Source organism: Oncorhynchus masou, chromosome 19 (genome assembly GCF_036934945.1).
Source record: "Oncorhynchus masou masou isolate Uvic2021 chromosome 19, UVic_Omas_1.1, whole genome shotgun sequence".
NCBI classification, from domain to species: domain Eukaryota; kingdom Metazoa; phylum Chordata; class Actinopteri; order Salmoniformes; family Salmonidae; genus Oncorhynchus; species Oncorhynchus masou.
Genome location: NC_088230.1, coordinates 28,031,731 through 28,053,807, shown reverse-complemented (window position 1 = coordinate 28,053,807; position 22,077 = coordinate 28,031,731). Strand labels below are relative to the sequence as shown.

Sequence of the window (22,077 nt, the reverse complement as noted above, 5' to 3'; positions counted from 1 at the left end):
ATTATCCCATTTACATTGTGTCATTTATTCACGGCTCCTAACTAGCCTCAGAGTAAGGCTACCAAACGTCAAACCAACTTTGCCATGGTTGCACACCAGCCATTTGAAGCTAATTGGCTAAAAAGATGGCTAGGACTAGCTAGCCTAGACCTTGTTAGACTGCTTTTAATTATCTAGAAGGGTGAGTGACTGTAACTGTGTAATGTTTTGGCAGAGTGAATGTACAAAGGCTTGCCAGGTGTGAACACACACACACACACACACACACACACACACACACACACACACACACACACACACACACACCTACTTCCACTATAAGACATACAGATGCAGTATAAAGAAGTGAGTATCACTATGGAGACTGCTCTATCAATCATCAGAGAAAGTCCGAATGCATCAGAGAAAGTCACCGCACAGGACTGGCCAAACATTGATGGGCCCTGGTAAAAAGTTGTGCACTAAATAGGGAATAGGGTGATATTTGGGATGCTGTCTGTGTCCTCACCTCAACCCCCATCATGTTTGCTAACAACAGAATGCTCAGGTAGAGTGATGGATCAATGAGGTCCAACGCTAATTGACAGCGAACTTAGTTAACCATTCATTAACTGGTGTTGGAGAAATTGACAGGTTGAGGCCTAGGGTGGAAATGGGCTGGAGGCAGCTAAAGAGTCAGATTAGATTTAACACCAGGTCAAATATAGTCTGGTTAGTAGATACGGGTTCAACTTTGTTTTGGGAACAGATGATGAATAAGTGAATAAGAGAAACACTGCTTACTCGTAAAATATATGGGCAGTATTTTAATTGAGATCCACTAGCTTAACTCAGATTTAACTCCCATTGACATCAATGAACGATTTACGCAAAAAATCTGAGTTGCATGTATTTATCTGAATCTGTCCCTTCATGAGTATGAATAAAAACACCAGGCCACATTTGGCCTGAGCACAGTCATATTCAGACTTATGGACAAATCAAAAGGGACCAGACCACACCAGACCACATTTGGCCTGAGCAGAGTCATATTCAGACTCATGGACAAATCAAAAGGGACCAGACCACACCAGACCACATTTGGCCTGAGCAGAGTCATATTCAGACTCATGGACAAATCAAAGGGGACCAGACCACACCAGACCAACAGTTTTATCAAGACAACTAGACCACACCAGACCAACACAGTTTAATCAAGACAACGAGACCACACCAGACCAACACAGTTTTATCAAGACAACTAGACCACACCAGACCAACACAGTTTTATCAAGACAACGAGACCACACCAGACCAACACAGTTTTATCAAGACAACTAGACCACACCAGACCAACACAGTTTTATCAAGACAACTAGACCAACACAGTCCTATAAATAGACCCTCGGGTGCATAATATTACACAGGTCTCCCTACTCAAAGTCTCCCCTCTGCCCTTCTGAATGGTTTGATGGGGTCCAGAGGAGGAAGCAGCTGTGGGACCACACCAAACGTAACATGGGTTTCAGGGGCCCCACCCGTCTGCCCACGCTGGGAGCACAAAGCCCCCTGTCAGGCACTGCCGGGATAGGGAGGAAGCAGGCACTCTCCCTCTTTCTGACAGAGCTGTTCCCTGGTTGCTGGGTTGCTGGTTCCAGGTGCCCAACCTCCCACCCTACCTGCCTGTTCTACTCATATCGGAGCTCCTTTGTGTCTTCCCATGCTGCTGCCCTCTCAGTCCTCATCCCACCCACCACAACCCAGGTTGTGTCCCAAATGGCAACCTATTCCCTAGTGCTCTACTTTTGGCAGAAGCCCTATAGGCCCTGGTCAAAAGTAGTGCACTATATAGGGAATAGGGTGCCATTTGGGGACAACCCCAGTCTAACTTACCCCATGTAACCCACTCCCCCCATGTCCCACCCCAGCTACCAGCCAGGGAGATGAGCTAAGGCAACATGTCTTAATGATATTTGAAGAACTCTGTTCATACACAAACTGTCTGCCGACACTGACAGCTAGGCAATTGTTTTGAAATGAATAAATGTACTGGCAGAGCGCAAGGGGAAATAATTTCCGGGAATGTCTAGTGTTATTTGATCAGGCACTGCAAAGTAGTCAGTCACCCTCGGGCTTGGGAGAGATACAGCAGGATCATGTAAAACCAGTTTCTTTGTGTCTGAATAAAGAAGCTCATAATAACACAGACTAATATGTGTGAGAGATGAGAGATGGATGTTAGGAATGTCCTCTTCCTGTCTGTACCCTTTCACCATCCCAGGCAGCCAGACACCTGTGGCCAACAATGGGCCCTTTTCTTCTCTCTCTGTCTTTCTCACCCTGTTCCTCTGACCCTGATCGTGTGTGTGTGTGTGTGTGTGTGTGTTTGGGGTCTCCCAGCCCAAGTGTTGTATCATGGTCCTCTGTAGCTCAGTTAATAGCAGAGTATGTGAGTAGAGCTGAGTGAGGAGTGGAGCATGCCCAATTTGACTGGAGCGAGGAGTGGAGCATGCCCAATTTGACTGGAGTGAGGAGTGGAGCATGCCCAATTTGACTGGAGCGAGGAGTGGAGCATGCCCAATTTGACTGGAGCGAGGAGTGGAGCATGCCCAGTTTGACTGGAGTGAGGAGTGGAGCATGCCCAATTTGACTGGAGCTCCGAGTGGCGCATGCCCAGTTTGACTGGAGAGAGGAGTGGAGCATGCCCAGTTTGACTGGAGCGAGGAGTGGAGCATGCCCAGTTTGACTGGAGCGAGGAGTGGAGCATGCCCAGTTTGACCGGAGCGAGGAGCGAGATTCCTAAAGGCTGGAGCGAGGAGTGGAGCATGCCCAATTTGACTGGAGCGAGGAGCGAGATTCCTAAAGGCTGAAGCGTCGCCCGCTCCAATAGAGCTCACTTCATGAGCTCAGGGCATGCATGACGCAGCATGCATTTGTATTCAGTCTACTTGTGTGCTGTTATAGCCCCTTGCTTTAGCTACTGTCATGGAGTTTGCTAAATATTTTCATGGAGTGGAGCATGCCCAATTTGACTGGAGCGAGGAGTGGAGCATGCCCAATTTGACTGGAGCGAGGAGTGGAGCATGCCCAATTTGACTGGAGCGAGGAGTGGAGCATGCCCAATTTGACTGGAGCGAGGAGTGGAGCATGCCCAATTTGACTGGAGCGAGGAGTGGAGCATGCCCAATTTGACTGGAGCGAGGAGTGGAGCATGCCCAATTTGACTGGAGCGAGGAGTGGAGCATGCCCAATTTGACTGGAGCGAGGAGTGGAGCATGCCCAATTTGACTGGAGCGAGGAGTGGAGCATGCCCAATTTGACTGGAGCGAGGAGTGGAGCATGCCCAATTTGACTGGAGCGAGGAGTGGAGCATGCCCAATTTGACTGGAGCGAGGAGTGGAGCATGCCCAATTTGACTGGAGCGAGAAGTGGAGCATGCCCAATTTGACTGGAGCGAGGAGTGGAGCATGCCCAATTTGACTGGAGCGAGGAGTGGAGCATGCCCAATTTGACTGGAGCGAGGAGTGGAGCATGCCCAATTTGACTGGAGCGAGGAGTGGAGCATGCCCAATTTGACTGGAGCGAGGAGTGGAGCATGCCCAATTTGACTGGAGCGAGGAGTGGAGCATGCCCAATTTGACTAGAGCGAGGAGTGGAGCATGCCCAATTTGACTGGAGCGAGGAGTTGAGCATGCCCAATTTGACTGGAGCGAGAAGTGGAGCATGCCCAATTTGACTGGAGAGAGGAGTGGCGCATGCCCAATTTGACTGGAGAGAGGAGTGGCGCATGCCCAGTTTGACTGGAGCGAGGAGTGGAGCATGCCCAGTTTGACTGGAGTGAGGAGTGGAGCATGCCCAATTTGACTGGAGCGAGGGGTGGCGCATGCCCAGTTTGACTGGAGAGAGGAGTGGAGCATGCCCAGTTTGACTGGAGCGAGGAGTGGAGCATGCCCAGTTTGACCGGAGCGAGGAGCGAGATTCCTAAAGGCTGGAGCGAGGAGTGGAGCATGCCCAGTTTGACCGGAGCGAGGAGCGAGATTCCTAAAGGCTGGAGCGAGGAGTGGAGCATGTCCAATTTGACTGGAGCGAGGAGCGAGATTCCTAAAGGCTGGAGCGTCGCCCGCTCCAATAGAGCTCACTTCATGAGCTCAGGGCATGCATGACGCAGCATGCATTTGTATTCAGTCTACTTGTGTGCTGTTATAGCCCCTTGCTTTAGCTACTGTCATGGAGTTTGCTAAATATTTTCATAAAGAAACTGATAAAACACACAGGTGTAAAAATCAAGGTGACTTAGAAAGATGAGGAGTAAGAGAGGGAGTGCAATGGTGTTGTAACGGTCGTCGGTGGAAGAAGGTGAGGACCAAAGCGCAGCACGTGTTCATCTTATTTATTTTAACTGAACAACATCAAAGAAAGGCACAACCGAAACAGCTCCGTCAGGTGCAAACCACACTAAACAGAAAGTATAATCACCCACAACTCAAGGGTGAAAACAGGCTGCCTAAGTATGGTTCTCAATCAGGGACAGCGATTGACAGCTGCCTCTGACTGAGAACCATACCAGGCCAAACACAGAAATACCAAATCATAGAAAAAAGAACATAGACTGCCCACCCCAACTCAACATAGACTGCCCCTGCCCACCCCAACTCAACATAGACTGCCCCTGCCCACCCCAACTGACCATACAAAGACAAAACAAAGGAACTAAGGTCAGAACGTGAGAGTGTCCTAGTTGTCCACAACTAAAGAATAATTGTGGAATCTGTAAAGACATCCCAAAAGTATGATGCTGTACTTACTACATGCTAACAGAAAGGAACGGGGTGGGTTGATAACTAAGTGTCATTGTAGCAAAGTATTTATAAACTGAGATCTCTTAAAAGTTCAAAACCAACTGGTAGGTCCAGATAGGGGCGGCAGGGTAGCCTAGTGGTTAGAGCGTTGGACTAGTAACCGGAAGGTAACCGGAAGGTTCAAACCCCCGAGCTGACAAGGTACAAATCTGTCGTTCTGCCCCTGAACAGGCAGTTAACCCACTGTTCCCAGGCCGTCATTAAAAAAAAAAAAATTAAATAGTCACAATAATAGATGGGTGTTGGTTAAATTGTGAGTTTAATTCATGTAATTCAGAGAGGCAGTGTTTTTTCTGTGAGCTAGGAGCAGTTTTTTGCCAAGTGGTTGGAAAGGATGTGGAGTGCCGGGGAGCATTGTGCAGCGCTCCGTGAGCTCTACTCTCATCACATACTCTGGTTGGTAGACCATGGCGCTTGTAACACGAGAACTGTGAGTTTGATTCCTGGGATAGAAGGAGACCGCAGCTGAGTGTCCTGAGGAAGAGAGAAGGAGAGAGGGAGACCTCAGCAGAGTGTCCTGAGAGAGAGAGAGAGAGAATGAGAGAGAATGAGAGACCACAGCAGAGTGTCCTGAAGAGAGAAGGAGAGAAAAGGAGAGAGGGAGACCAAGCAGAGTGTCCTGAGAGAGAGAGAGAGAGAATGAGAGAGAGACCACAGCAGAGTGTCCCGAGGAAGAGAGAAGGAGAGAAAAGGAGAGAGGGAGACCACATCAGAGTGTCCTGAGAGAGAGAGAGAGAGAGACCACAGCAGAGTGTCCTGAGGAAGAGAGAGAGAGAGAGAGAGAGAGAGACCACAGCAGAGTGTCCTGAGGAAGAGAGAGAGAGAGAGAGAGACCACAGCAGAGTGTCCTGAGGAAGAGAGAGAGAGAGAGAGAGAAAAGGAGAGAGGGAGAACTCAGCAGAGTGTCCTGAGAGAGAGAGAGAATGAGAGAGAGAGAGAGAGAGAGAGAATGAGAGAGAGAGAATGAGAGAGAGAGAGAGAGACCACAGCAGAGTGTCCTGAGGAAGAGAGAAGGAGAGAAAAGGAGAGAGGGAGACCACAGCAGTGTCCTGAGAGAGAGAGAGAGAGAGAGAGGGAGAGAGAGAGACCACAGCAGAGTGTCCTGAGGAAGAGAGAGAGAGAGAGAGATAGACCACAGCAGAGTGTCCTGAGGAAGAGAGAGAGAGGGAGAGAGAGAGACCACAGCAGAGTGTCCTGAGGAAGAGAGGAGAGAAAAGGAGAGAGAGAGACCACAGCAGAGTGTCCTGAGGAAGAGAGGAGAGAAAAGGAGAGAGAGAGACCACAGCAGAGTGTCCTGAGGAAGAGAGAGAGAGACCACAGCAGAGTGTCCTGAGGAAGAGAGAGAGAGGGAGAGATAGACCACAGCAGAGTGTCCTGAGGAAGAGAGAGAAAAGGAGAGAGGGAGACCTCAGCAGAGTGTCCTGAGGAAGAGAGAGAGAGACCACAGCAGAGTGTCCTGAGGAAGAGAGAGAAAAGGAGAGAGGGAGACCTCAGCAGAGTGTCCTGAGGAAGAGAGAGATAGACCACAGCAGAGTGTCCTGAGGAAGAGAGAGAGAGGGAGAGAGGGAGACCTCAGCAGAGTGTCCTGAGAGAGAGAGAGAGAAAGAATGAGAGAGAGAGAGAGAGAATGAGAGAGAGAGAGAAAGAGAGAGAGAGAGAGAGAGAGGATGAGAGAGACCACAGCAGAGTGTCCTGAGAGAGAGAGAGAGAGAGAGAGAGAGAGAGAGAGAGAAAAGGAGAGAGGGAGACCTCAGCAGTGTCCTGAGAGAGAGAGAGAGAGAGAGAGAGAGACCACAGCAGAGTGTCCTGAGGAAGAGAGGAGAGAAAAGGAGAGAGAGAGACCACAGCAGAGTGTCCTGAGGAAGAGAGAAGGAGAGAGGGGGCTCTGGGCTTTGTCTCTGTCAGTAGTACACATACTGCTACTGACACAGTGTGGATATTTGAAACCAGCGAATCACTGCCTTCTTAAGCCTTGAGACAATTGAAAAATTGGATTGTGTATGTGTGCCATTCAGAGGGTGAATGGGCAAGACAAAATATTTAAGTGCCTTTGAATGGGGTATGGTAGTAGGTGCCAGGTGCACCAGTTAGTGCCAAGAACTGCAACACTGTTGGGTGTTTCACGCTCAACAGTTTCCCGTTTGTATCAAGAATGGTCCACCACCCAAAGGACATCCAGCCAACTTGACACAACTGTGGGAAGCACTGGAGTCAACATGGGCCAGCATCCTTGTGGAACGCTTTTAAAACATTGTAGAGTCCTTGCCCTGACGAATTGAGGATGTTCTGGGGGCAAGGGGGAGGATACAACTCAATATTAAGAAGGTTTTCTGAATGCTTGGTATACTCAGTGTATGTATGATGAATTATGTTTAGAAATGAAATATAGCCTATGAGAAATTTGACATTATTAGGACGTAGCCTACAAACGTCAATGGAAAAGGTGAACCGCCGGTTCTACCGTTAAACTGCGCATCGGATCACCTAATACGTGAAATAGCTTATCTATTTACTATGCTACTGTGAAGTGGGTCCAGTTAAATGAGAGGTGGGACAAATGGTAGCCTATCCTAACTTGTTGTAGGCCTATGGGCTATTTTCACGAGTTTGAAACCATCACAGTCAGAAAAGGTGAGGAATTTATTCTGCTATGATCATGGAAATGAAATAAATAACAGGAAATAGATGCCTATTTCTAAGTATTTTAGAATGCAAAGATAAAATAAATTGATCTTAGCTGTTCTCACTAATGGCAAATGACTGCATCTTGTTATTATTTTGACGAAAAATTTAAACGCAACATTCAACAATTTCAACGATTTTACTGAGTTACAGTTCATATAAGGAAATCAGACAATTTAAATAAATTCATTAGAATGTCTATGGATTTTACATGACTGGGCAGGGGTGCAGCCATGGGTGGGCCTGAGAGGGCATAGTCTCACCCACTTGGGAGCCAGACCCACCCACTGGGAAACCAGGCCCAGCCAATCAGAATTAGTTTTCCCCCACAAAAGAGCTTTATTACAGACAGAAATACTCCTCAGTTTCATTAGCTGTCCGTGTGGCTGGTCTCAGACGATCTCGCAGATGAAGAAGCCGGATGTGGAGGTCTTGATCTGACCGGTTGGACGTACTGCCAAATTCTCTAAAATGACGTTGGAGGCAGTTTATGGTAGAGAAATGAACATTCAATTCTCTGGCAACAGCTCTGGTGGACATTCCTGCAGTCAGCATGCCAATTGCACACTCCCTCAGCTTGAGACATCTGTGGCATTGTGTTGTGTGACAAAACTGCACATTTTAGAGTGGCCTTTTATTGTCCCCAGCACAAGGTCCACCTGTGTGAATATCATGCTGTTTAAATCAGCTTCTTGATATGCCAGTCCTGTCAGGTGGATGGATGGTCTTGGTAAAGGAGAAATGCTCACTAACAGGGATGTTAACACATTTGTGCACACCATTTTAGGGGATTAAGCTTTTTGTCCGTATGGAAAATTTCTGGAATCTTTTATTTCAGCTCGGGAAACATTGGACCAACACATGTTGCGTTTATATTTTTGTTCAGTATATATTTAGCTACCTGTTTTATTGTTATGAATAAGAGTCATCATATATTTAGCTCCCTGTTTTATTGTTATGAATAAGTGTTATCATATATTTAGCTACCCATTTATTGTTATGAATAAGAGTCATCATATATTTAGCTACCTGTTTTATTGTTATGAATATGTGTCATCATATATTTAGCTACCTGTTTTATTGTTATGAATAAGTGTCATCATATATTTAGCTACCTGTTTTATTGTTATGAATAAGAGTCATCATATATTTAGCTACCTGTTTTATTGTTATGAATAAGAGTCATCATATATTTAACTACCTGTTTTATTGTTATGAATAAGAGTGTCACAAGGCTACTACTTGGCTTTTGCTTTCTTGCAATGCAATACATCAACCACTAGAAACAGTATGTACGCATAGTCTACAGTTTGCGGGAGGATAAGCACATTTTCAAGTTTAGTTTTTATAAATGCCAACTTTTGCATGAAAACTGTATAAATGAGGCCCCTGCTATCTTTTGACTGCACCACACCATTCACTTACCTGTTTACATTGACACACGTGTTCCTCCTTCTGTGTGCATATGATGGCAAGGTAATGAGGATGCTTGTTGCTTGCAATGCTTGTCTCTTTTACTGATTTACAGAGCAAGAAATTCAGCAGGAATGTCACCTTCTGTTGTCCGTAAAAATGTCTCTTTCTCTTCAGCCTCTAATAAACGTCTGGAAATCCCCCCCCCCCCCCCAACGTGGCTTGTTGTGCTGCTGAAGCTGAATGTGTGAGGGGCTTGGGCAGACTAAAGAGCACACTAAAGGCCAACTGGAGTCCTGGAGTGCAGCGGTAGGCAGAGCAAACACAGCACACCACCACCAGCACAGGATGGAAGGCTGGGGCATGCAGCCGACTGACGGGCACAAAGAGAGCGCTGTCATGGAAACCCAAAGCCCATAGTGACTAACCACTCCACTGCCTTGGCTTTATCCATCTGTAGGTACACTGCATCTGCACACACACAGACTTGTATTTGGATGCCGCTAGATTAGAGGGTTTACTATTTCTGGAGGGTGTTGTTCTTAGGAAAGAATGTATATAATGATGTGGATTAGTCAAGGATTTATGCTGAGAAAATAAATGATGATGTTTTGTGCTTAGGAGTCTGGTGCCAGCTTTACATTACTAAAGCAAATTTGCCTTAGCGAATTGGTCGATGTTATCTATTGATTGCAGCCAATTGGACCCCGTGTTTGACTTCAATTGAGCGTGAACGCAGACCATTTACATCTGGTTATCTGGGAGCAAACCTGGCTGGCCCAGCGTTGACCAGGCCTGGTTGTTGATGTTGGTTGGTTCACCTGATTATTGTTGTCAGTCTGTAAGCATATGTCGGTCTAGCATAGCTGTTGGAATGTTGCATGGGGTCCAATATCCCCTTCTTTGACTGGTGTCCAAGACCAGGGACTGGCTCTTCGTTTGCTTTGGGCTGACCAGTTTTCTGACTGGGTTCAGCTGTCAACTAGGGACCAGGGAGTAAACAGTTTGGTTTCCAACTTCTAGCATGTGTCAGAGAACGCAAAAATTATGTCAATCAGGGATTCTTCTGCAATTGAAATCTTGGGCAAGCCGCCTAAGCTTTTTTTCAGGTCGCCTAAGTCCCAAAAATGTTGAAATACATTTCAACCAGATATAAAGTATGTAGAAAAGATAACGGACCTAGATATTTGAGCTCAGAGAGAATTCTAAATTCCCAAAACAATGAATTTATCAGTACAGATGTTGTTTTATGTTTGAGCAAAAGAACATGGTAGAATATGTAGCATCTGCTTTAAAACTGCAACGCTTTCACTCAGCTGCATGGCAAAATGTTTAGAATTACAGGAAATTGGTCTTAAAAATGCAAATATATGTCTACACCAAGATGGGGGCATCTAAAATCTTCTCTCAAATTTAGCCTCGCCGACCGCTCCCCCCTGCCACGCCCACCACCTCAGCCCTTTTTTGACTCAGAAAAAAACCCTGGTCAATATTTGTTATTCTTGTGTAAAAATTTAACTTTTTGTTCTTTCTACTTTCTTCCACCAGACCAAAAAAATATTATAATGAAATGTGACCCAAAGTTTCTCTGCAAAGTTACGATAGCTTTGACCACAAGTCGCCCAATATCCTTACAAGAGGTTTCTTTTCACGTCGAATGAAATAAGGTTGGACAATGGCCCTACTGTCAAGGCTGTCATGGAGTATTCAATAAAAGTGTTCTGAATTGCTATTATCTCCGAGGGTCACACATGAAGACTTTCTCTTGTTTGCTCATTTGACAGCAGTCTTTATGGCCAAGAAGTCACCACCTCAATGGCCATATGGTCAATGACCAGCTGTTACAGCCTTATTATACACTGAACAAAAATATAAACGTCAATGTAAAGTGTTGGTCCCATGTTTAATGAACTAAAATAAAAGATCCCAGACATTTTCCATACACACACAAATATTATTTATCTCAAATTTTGTGCACAAATGTGTTTACATCCATGTTAGTGAGAATTTTAGCCTTTGTCAAGATAATCCATCCACCTGATAGGTGTGGCATATCAAGAAGCTGATTAAACAGCATGATCATTACACAGGTGCACCTTGTGCTGGGGACAATAAAAGGCCACTCTAAAATGTGCAGTTTTGTCACACAACACAATGCCACAGATGTCTCAAGTGTTGAGGGAGTGTGCAATTGTCATGATAACTGTAAGAATGCCCACGAGAGCTATTGCCAGATAATTCCATGTTCATTTCTCTACCATAAGCCACCTCCAATGTCATTTTAGAGAATTTGGCAGTACGTCCAACCGGCCTCATAACCGCAGACCACGTGTAACCACGCCAGTCCAGGACCTCACATCCGGCTTCTTCACTTGCAGAATCGTCTGAGGGGAGGGGGGTGCTGAGGAGTATTTCTGTCTGTAACAAAGTGATTTTGTGGGGAAAAACACATTCTGATTGGCTGGGCCTGGCTCCCTCTTTGGGTGCACCCTTGCAGAGTAATGTGAAATCCATGGATTAGGGCCTAATGAATTTATTTCAAGTTGCTAATTTCCTTATATGAACTTCAACAGCAAAATCTATCTTTGAAATGGTTGCATGTTGCATTTATATATTTTTTCAGTATAGACAGACCAGGGGCTTTATGTATCAAGCGTCTCAGCGTAGGAGTGCTGATCTAGGATCAGTTTAGCCTTTTAGATCATAATGGATAAGGTGATGTGGACAGGAGGGACCTGATACACTTATACACATGGCCCCAGCTATATCTTACGAGTGAGCTTCTCAGCTCCATGAAGTCTCATTGAGAGTTTGCATATCAAACGAATTTGGCATTTTAGATAGAAACTGTTTGATCTCTAAAAAAATATATATATATATTCCCACCACATCACAACATTCTGTAGATGCATTTGTCATGAATAATTCCTGTCTTGTGCTCTTAATGATTAGGCCTACATGGACAATGGGATCTTTACATATGAACAGGAGGAGGTACCTCAGTCATGTGTGAAGACTTGTTTCCCCATATGTTGTCTAATGACTTAACGACATTGTGTTGGAGCAAGTTAATGAATAGTGGGCTGGATGGATTGTTGGCTTCTAAACCTGGCTTCATGCTCATGTGCTTTGCTAATGACAGAATTAAGGGTGCGTTAATGTTATCTGACCGTTACAATTCCATTGATCGCAGTCTTATAAGGTAACCCGACGGGCCTCAGATGGTTCTATTATTCTTTTTACGTTGTTTGTCATCTGAGTCCGACTGGACTTTGTGCAGCTGGCTATACACTCCTGTCCCCCGGCGAATGGCTCGTACTTAAAATATCCTCCATTCAGGTGGCAAAGGCGTCGATTTCCTCTTTAACTAGCTTTAATGGCGAGACTCCAAAAGAAGAACTGGAAAAATATGCGTACTGTCTTAATAAAGCACAATTTTCCACCACCATGCTAGAGTGGCTAATGATACTTCCTGATGTTTGGTCAATCAGGTTGCAGCAGTCTGTTACCCCTGGCTGAACGCTATATGCAAGATCTGGAAGTAGCAATAGCTACTAGCATGGTGGTGGAACAGTTTTTTCCTGCCGGCTCGCCATTAAAGCAAGTTGAGGAGGAAAACGATGCGCCTGCAGTCTGAATGGAGGATGTTTTATGTACAAGCCGGTCCCCAGGGACACAAGTATAGCTAGTCGGCTGCATAAACGCATGCTTCCCAGACTAAAACGTTTGGAAGAGTTTGTCCATATATTATGACATTTTGTGACGTTTTTGTTCATTTTGGAATTCGGTGTCGTTTTTTTCGGCAGTTCGGGCACACATTTTTTTTCTGGAGGCAAACCGAAGTCTACGCCCCTTCTTCTGTGACTGGTCAACAGTAGGGATTATTCAATAATGTCTTTGTTGTCATTCAATGAGAGACGACTACTTTTCATGCTAATTTTTTCAATGATAAATACGGCACCAAACAGTTAAGTTAGATATAGAATTGAGTGACTAAAATCTCCTCTGCAAAAACGTAAAAAGAAATGACCGATTTCTTGAGGTAGTTTAAATGAATTCCGACTATTTTGAGGAATTGTATACTGGCTATGGCATCTTTTTCCTTGTTTTTCAAGCAAAGGTCTTTTAAGGGAGTGTGCGACTCCTTCGGTTCAGCTAGGCGCCTGCCTAACTGAATCATGCTGACACTTTCAAGAATCCAGTTGGACACAGATGACAAACGACTGGTCGGGCTAACATATGTGTCATAGAAATGCATTGGTATCATTTGCTACAGTTTGTAAGTATCTTTTTAGTGAGCATAAACCATCTGAGTATAGTTGTAATGGCATCATAACAGGTCATATTTATTGCATCCATTCAGACAAATAATTCAGACTGTCAGACGCAATAGCCTCCTCACTGTCCAAAAACCACAGTAAGACAAGAGCCACAGTTATTCATAGTAAGTCTTGGTTTGGCCCCTACAATTACATCTGTATCACCCACCAGGGCCACAAGTGCCGCTAGGCCATCTCCTCTGCTCTCTGCTCACACACAAGACATATCAATGCCGATTAACATAAAGGTTAAAAAGAATCTTCCAAAGTCTTTTTGTTGTATGACCATTTTATGATTCTCACTAAGTATTTGACAGTAACATGCAGACCACACCGATCACGCCGCGTGCGCGAGCATTGCAAAATAAATGTACACATACATAATATTCAATCATTGCACCCACACTGCTCGTGCATCAACGAGCATATGCGTAGTAGCCAGGCACTAAAATAGAACTTTGTTCTATTTGTGACATTGACTCGCTGCAAGTCCCGCCTCTCCCATCTCCTCATTGGTTTTTAGGAGCATATACCCACATGGGTGATTGAAAGATGAACTGAGGTCCATACTCCAGTCCAGTTGGTGGTGGTAATGCACCTTAAAGTTGGTTGCCAACCGCCATATAAAGTCTAAAGAAGATGAAGAAGCCTGGAGGAGAGATTACTAGAAACAAACTCGGTCTACCCTTTTACCTGTGGATTAATTGTCAGAGTAGAGAACCTTGTGCATTTCAGGTAAAATAACCCAATGTTTATATCCTAGGACAAATTAGCTAGCAACAGCAAGCTAACTAGCTAAATTGCCATAATGTTTCATGGTTTTCGACCTGTGTCCAAATTAATATAGTTGGTTCAGAGTGCTTGTCCTGATCTCATCTGGTGTGGGTGGATAAAATCCACACGAACACACGAGCGGTCTGGTCAGCATGTAACACGACTTTTACTAAATTAATGCCTCCATAAATGATTAATAAACAGATGTCAAGTGATTCCTACAACAGAACCAGTCACATGCAAGCCAAGCGCACTGTGACATGTCATACCACGCTGAAGTACCTAGAGGAGTAAACACTTTTGGGGAAATGTTGATACATTTAATTGGAACGCCTTTATTTGATCCACACACGTGAGAATATGGCTATGCTGCTAATTTGTGGATACTATTCGACAATTGCGTGAGAACAATATAAATAATTCTAGACTAACCAACAATGTGTCCGAAAACAAATTCCGGAGCGACAATACAATTGTTATCTGATGAACGCTGAAACAATACAATCAAGATAATTTACCAATAGTTAAACTCACCCGTTTTAAACCCACGGTAGCCTAAATCCGGAGGTTGCACGGTTGGGAACAATTGCAGTTACTCCATATTTTCTGCACGAATTACAGATCTTCAAAAGACACAACACTTTACTGGAGTCCTAATCAACACAACTCTTGAGTGTTCGATCTAAACAACTCATGGAAATTCAAATGCTGTCCAAGCAATGAACAGTCGCCTAGCCTATCCTTCAACAAATGTACAATAGTATGCTCATCAATACATTGAGGGAGGAGTACCTCAACCATATTAGTTGTATCGGTGGAAACCACACCCCCGCCAGTGGGACGGATGCGCGCTTCATTTTTCTATGGAACATGAACATGCCATAATACATTTTCTAAGGAATAGTAACAACATTAATAACATATCGTTTCTCTAATTCATATATGCCTCATTCTTAATCCTTCACTTTTCTCCATGGTGTGGAATTCTGCTCCCACAAACTGACATAGTCCTAATTTGTCTTCATTACCTCTTCCAAAAGTTTTAAGAAAAAAGATTGCAGTCAGAGTGCAGTATAACTGCAGTATGCTGCAAATACTATGTCCAAAATAAAAAAATGTTTTACTCTGTAACTGCAGTTAGAGTGCAGCATAACTGCAGTACACCACAGTTATTCTGCAGTTACTGCGTCCTAAGTACCACAGTTGACTGCAGTTACTGCATTTTCAAAACTGGAATCTTTTTTTGTAAGGGTTACTAAGTGTGAGGAGAAGCTTCAAAATATTCCATATCTTCACTAGACTACATTTAAAAGATAGCTGCACACAGGATTCTACATAGTGCTATTATTAATGTGTAACTCTTAAGTACAGCATGGCAAGTTACAATACACAGTAAAACAAAGGAAGCTGTAATCTAAAGCCATTGAAGTGTGACCAAGTGGACACAACACTCTTAGGGAGAAAGGGTTCCAAAACGGTTCTTCAACTGTCCCCATAGGACATTTTTGGGGGGTTCCAGGTAGAACCCTTTTTGCTTTCAGGTAGAACCCTTTTTGGTTCCATGTAGAACACTGTGGAAAGGGTTCTACCTGGACCCAAAAGGGTTTTACCTGGAACCAAAACAAGTTATTCAAAGGGTTCACCTATGTAGACAGCTGAAGAACCCTTTTAGGTTATAGAAAGCACCTTTTTTTCGAATAGTGTAGAACTGAGTTACTCAAATCAAGTGTTACATAGGGATGTATTAATATGATCCAAGCTAAGAAAAACAGGGGATGTCATGAACTGTTCTGCTAATCAGAGAAGCCTGATCTCAATTAGGGCCTGCTCCTCACAACAGTTCCTATCAACAAAACATACACAGACTAGAATCATTTTAACTGAGTTCTCATCAATTCTGGGCACACACTTTGACCTGTCATTTATTTGATTTCCTCTTATCAAACACAAGATTTGTCCATCAAATGTCCTGTTTTCAACACGAAGAGGGAGGATATGGATATGGCTAAGGATATGGAACCATGACTGATGACTCAAAACAGAGCACTGGAAGTTTTTATTGCCAGTATTTAAATAAATGTTTTCATTTTCAACATTTTACAATGTCTATCTCCCCATCAGGTACAACAACGCTCCATCTATCTGTACCCTACTGTACCTGCCTGGAACTGTGTCAGCCTCCCCTTCTCTCTGCCTCCCCCTCCAGTCCTCAGTTCACCCGGCTAGGTTGCGAAATGAAACCCTGCGGGTGGGTGTCCACATGGGCTCTCGTTTCCTATTTACAGTGGAGTTCCCTGGGCAAGGTGAGTGGTGGTGAGAGGTAACGGACTGGGCCCAATGATCCACGATGTCATTTGGTCCAGCCAGAGTGTGGATGATTCACCTATTGAGTGGGATACTTTATCCTCACTCATCCCGTCCATCCATCCCACCACAGAGTATAAGAGCCGTAAGGACAGAGGATTTATATTTACTATCTGCTGTGTGACTTGGTTCATCAGTCCCAGTCCCTGAAACCACCCAAGTTCAGACATCAAGAAACATCTTATCTGTGGTGTTTTCTGGATCTATTTCACCACCCTGTTTTTTTCCACCCTCAACACAGCTGTCGTTGTCAAGGATATAATCATTTCCAGCCTAAGGTAAGGCCCGCTCAGCCCTGGCTGTCAAATCCACATGTAGAATTTATAATTTCAGTACATAGCTTCCAAGCAAGCCACAGGGCCTGTAATAGTCTAGCCATCAGTGGTGCTGGCTTTGTCTGTCTGTTTTTATTGTCTGTAGCCCATACAACACAGCCTCTGAATGTCTAACACCATAACCTTGTTTTAATGGCATGACTCACACTCACACCATGTAATCATTGCCACAGGGCATTACGGATGGCCCCAAACAGGGTGAGAAAATGTAATCATGTAAAGATATAAAATATATAGAAGTCTTGAGGGAGGAGACTCACAGGGGACCTGGACTGCCCCTCGGCAGCACATATCAACAATCAGCATTAATATTCCTGTGACTGTGTCCTAAATAGCACCCTATTCACTATGTAGGGTAGGGCTTTGGTAAAAATTTGTACACTATATAGCAAAGAGTGTGTTTTTTTGGACGCTTGATTGTCCAGTGATGCAGAAACATTATCACTGCTGATATTGACTGAGTGGATGAGGGCAGATTGAGGAAGGATCTCTGGGGATGCTGACAGACTAACTGAAACCCAGGAGGCTAAGGAGATCCAGGGAAGAGCCTTTTCTCGGGGATGTTTTTGTTATAGGTTGGCATGTGTGATGGTCTGCACCTGCATTGATGGTTGATTGAGCTGCAGGGAAGAGAGAGGGTGTAGGCTTTGGGATGAGCATGTCCAGACTATCCTATAGTCATTGTTGACTTTCTTATCATGTGATGAACACACTGTATCTGTGTGTCAACTCATAACATTGCCTGACAAATCGCCTTCCAGGAAAATCCCCAGTTTCTGTGACTTTTTGTTTTGAGATGGAACAAAATTGTCTGGAATGTTATTGTTGTTTACTCAAAGTAGTAAACAATGTGTCTAGAGCATAAGAACAGTCCTCTTGTTGTTCCTTCGCTGTGGGTTAAAGTGAGGAGCACTCTGTAGCTGGTCGGACGCAACATTGGTGGCGGCCTACACCACAAGCACTGCTTAGGAATGTGTGGCATTGTCATCTGAGCAACACCAAGGCTGTTTCTGAAGCTGTCCAAAGATGACTGATGACTCACTGGAGTCTTTATTTACCTCCCAAATGGCTCCCTATTCTCTTTAAAGTGCACTACTTTTGATCAGTGCTTTACTCTACTCTGGTCTCTACTCTGGTTCTTACGTTACAGCCTTATTCTAAAATTGATTAAATCATTTTTCCCCCTCAATCTTTACACAATACCCCATAATGGCAAATAAAAAACAGGTTTATTTTTTTTTGCTAATTTATAAAAATAAAAAAATGAAATATGACATTTACATAAGTATTCAGACCCTTTAATCAGTACTTTGTTGAAGCACCTTTGGCAGAGATTACAGCCTCGAGTCTTCTTGGTTATGACGCTACAAGCTTGGCATACCTGTATTTGGGGAGTTTCTCCCATTCTTCTCTGTAGATCCTCTTAAGCTCTGTCAGGTTGGATGAGAGTGTCGCTGCACAGCTATTTTTAGGTCTTTCCAGAGATGTTCGATTGGGTTCAAGTCCTCGCTCTGACTGGGCCACTCAAGGACATTCAGAGACTTGTCCCGAAGCCACTCCTGCGTTGTCTTGGCTGTGTGTTTAGGATCATTGTCCTGTTGGAAGGTAATCCTTTGCCCCAGTCTGAGGTGCTGAGTGCTCTGCAGGAGATTTTCATTAAGGATCTCTATATACTTTGCTCCGTTCATCTTTCCCTTGATCCAGACTAGTCTCCCAGTCCCTGCCGCTGAAAAACATCTCCACAGATGATGCTGCCACCATAGGGATACCAGGTTTCCTCCAGACGTGACGCTTGGCATTCAGGCCAAAAAAGTTCTATATTGGTTTCATCAGACTAGAGAATCTTGTTTCTCATGGTCTGAGATTCTTCAGGTGCCTTTTTGGCAAACTCCAAGCGGGCTGTTATGTGCATTTTACTGAAGAGTGGCTTCCATCTGGCCACTCTACCATAAAAGGCCTGATTGGTGGAGTGCTGCAGAGATGGTTGTCCTTCTGGAAGGTTCTCCCATCTCCACAGAGGAACTCTAGAGCTCTGTCAGAGTGACCATCGGGTTCTTGGTCACCTCCCTGACCAAGGCTCTTCTCTCCCGATTTCTCAGTTTGGCCAGCTCTAGGAAGAGTCTTGGTGGTTCCAAATTTTGTCCATTTAAGAATGATGGAGCCCACTGTGTTCTTGGGGACCTTCAATGCTGCAGACATTTTTTGGTACCATTCCCCAGATATGTGCCTTAACACAATCTTGTCTCGGAGCTCTACGTACAATACCTTCGACCTCATGGCTTGGTTGTTGCACTGTCAACTGTGGGACCTTATATAGACAGGTGTGTTCCTTTCCAAATCATATCCAATCAATTGAATTTATTGATTTTTTTAATACATTTGTAAAATTGTCTAAAAACCCGTTTTCACTTTGTCATCATGGGGTATTGTGTGTAGATTGCTGAGGTTTTGTATTCATGTAATCCATTTTAGAATAAGGATTTAATGTAACAATGTGGAAAAAGTCAAGGGATCTTAATACTTTCCGAAGGCACTGTAGAACAAATCAGTTGGTTAAATATGCACATAAACAGAACCTACCGAGAAATAGCCCTTCTTGAATCAGCTTCATGTTGGCCTCGGACATTCTTACAGATGGACATACAGTATACGCCAATAGAAATAGCTGATGTTTCCCCAACATTATCATCTTTGCAGATTACTCACGGCCATATATCTCTCACTCAATGTTGAACTTCATTTTCATAACATTTATTGTTCAAGGTGGTTTTGATACTCTTTGGAAAGAGAACAATAATATTGACATGATAGAACTCTAGGAAAGGCAATATTAGCCCCTGATTTAGTCAGCATCATATAAAATAATTTCTGTGTGGATTGGTAAACCACAAGTTATTAATTCATATTACACTAATGAGTCAGTGTATGATGTGTACCCCATCACCAGTGTGTGTGTGTGTGTGTGTGTGTGTGTGTGTGTGTGTGTGTGTGTGTGTGTGTGTGTGTGTGAGCAGTTCAGGTAATTTTTAAAGACTGGGACATCAAAGTTGCTGTTAACATTGCTCTCTGTACACTTGAGTGGAGAACTTCAGAGACTAATAGATATGCATATAACCCAGGGATCCCCTGTTCATGCTGATTTTGCGGGAAGCAGGCAGCCCTCTCATGATTAAATCATTTTGAGGCCATTTGACTGTTTGTAAGCAGCAGAGCCATAGCTGGATATGAGTAGGTCGAGAGAAGCCTTAATTCCACACCTCTGGCCCCAACCATAGCTTGCTTCGTCTACACCAAGACTTATTTTCTGACCCGCTTGTTGTAAAACACCTGCACTCTGAAATTTTAATGGTTTATTTGACATTTTGCCTCTTGACGTCTCATACTCCGTCTTCGACATGTAGATAACTTGTGTCATCAGGTTTTAGGAATGTGACTGCTTATTTAACAGCTCTAGCTCATACACACTGACATTCCCAAGACCACACACATGTAACCACTCCAATTTAGAGTACATAGTCAGTTTGAACAGAGCCTTTTCATTAGACATCCTAATAATACAGTGCGGTGTATACTAGGTGGTCCCCCTATAGCCTCTACTGGTCTCTCTCCTTCAGTATGACCCCAGTTAAATATATACTGGGTTAGCCCCCAGGGGGCTCATATAGGATAGCATCCATGGAAAACATAGGTGTTTGACTGGGAAACACATTTAAAGTTTGGGTAACCTTAGTTACGCTGCAAGACGAGTTCCCCCTACCTACCCTGAGGCCTACAGCAAGGCAATGCTGTCTGCAATGGTAACCTATTTAGGGCCCTATAGGGCTCTGGGCAAAAGTAGTGCACATTGTTGGAAATAATGCACCATCTGAGAAAGAAGCAGTCAAAGACAGGCTCTCCATCTATCCGGCATGACAGTGACATCTAGTGGAGAGACAGTGAATAACCCCCCCCCCATTCCTCATTCAATTGAGTTGGTGTCAGCAGTGAGGTTGACAGGAGGGCAGCCAGCCAAGAATCCGTCTTTGTGCTTTACACAAAAGGTCCTGCAACAGATGGCCAAGATATCATCTGTATCTTCCAAGCTACTTTCTATCAACTTCATTCACATAACTTTTTGCAGAGTATTTCTGCAACCATATGCAGTTTCTTTACAATACTTTGACCTTTTCATACTGAACACCTATGTTCAATACCAGCAGGTTCAATGCGTACCATCAGTATCCTATTTGGAGCCCTGTGGCCTACCGATAATAAGTTAATATGACATTAGGCTTTGACTTAGAAAAAAGCTCTGACTTTATTTGTTTAGCATATGCATGTTAAATTCATACAACATGCAAACAGTACAAGTTCATTCCACAAAACCATACACAATGTACAAAATATTTACAAAGTTTGAATGATAAAATATTAAAAACAAATAAAAACATAATTTAGTCAATGCTGATTTACTTATGAAAGAAAAAGTTATTTAGACAAACTCTACTTAGGCCAGTCTCAGTGATGTGAAACTAATTGAACAAGGTGTGTACCTAGAACAAACTTCCCTAATATCAGTGTTACAAACAATGGTGACTAGAAAAATAGTAATAACACCCAATCCGTACCCAGTGATAGGATACATCATACATCTAAAGGAATGCAAAATGTGCCATTATAATTACGTTTCCCTTTAAAAGAGGGAGCATCTTATTCCCAAAATCCCTAAGTGGCACTATACTGCACATGTCATAAAAGAAAACGTGTTTAAAAGACTGTAAGAAACATGGATAACCATTCATACAAGAAAGCATAGGAATATCCACGGCACTTTTTCAGGAATATTCTCGATAAAATAAGGCATACAATGCTGTTGTTTTTTTGTTTATGGGCATGCCTGGGCTCCTACTCAAAAAGTATCTCAGAGTAGTGCTGATCTAAAATCAGTTTTGCCTTAAGGGGTGGGGGCTGATCTTAGATCAACACTCCTAAACTGAGCCGCTTTTTAAATAGGGGCCGTGGAGAATCGTATCCGATGCCTCTATGCCTATCATTGTTCTGTGTTGGTCACACACTGGTTTCAGCGATGCAGTGGGTCCGTGTAGCTTCGAGGGGGAAAGACTGCTCTCTGCTGCCACCTGGTGGGCCCATTTTGAGATGAGTGATCTCCTGCAGTAGCGCCACGTTCCCAACCCTCCATTGACGATACCTCTGTGCAGTAAGAAGGGGATCTGCCAGCACGTGATCTATAGCCAACAGGTCGGCTTCTTTTGCCTATTGAATATACAAATCAGACTAAGGTGTTGAAAAGACATGTAGAGCTGTTCACATTTCAACAGGAAATAATGTAGGTGCATCTAAGGGTATTGTAGC

The 22,077-nt window shown here is 43.9% G+C and overlaps 2 protein-coding genes across 3 annotated transcripts in view; both read right to left on the bottom strand.

Moving 5' to 3' along the window:
- Positions 1 to 14,781, bottom strand: part of LOC135506104 (rho guanine nucleotide exchange factor TIAM2-like) — a 68,347-nt gene extending 53,566 nt beyond the window's left edge. For both annotated transcript variants that reach the window (XM_064925536.1, XM_064925537.1), the window contains exon 1: positions 14,561 to 14,781. The gene's annotated coding sequence lies outside the window, so the exon portion shown is untranslated. The remainder of the gene's footprint in view (positions 1 to 14,560) is intronic.
- A 6,222-nt stretch (positions 14,782 to 21,003) lies between these two features.
- The window catches only part of LOC135505643 (connector enhancer of kinase suppressor of ras 3-like), a 54,260-nt gene continuing 53,186 nt past the window's right edge, over positions 21,004 to 22,077 (bottom strand). The window contains exon 21 of the mRNA XM_064924692.1: positions 21,004 to 21,978. Within this exon, the coding sequence (XP_064780764.1) occupies positions 21,772 to 21,978 (207 nt within the window). The 3' untranslated portion in view covers positions 21,004 to 21,771. The remainder of the gene's footprint in view (positions 21,979 to 22,077) is intronic.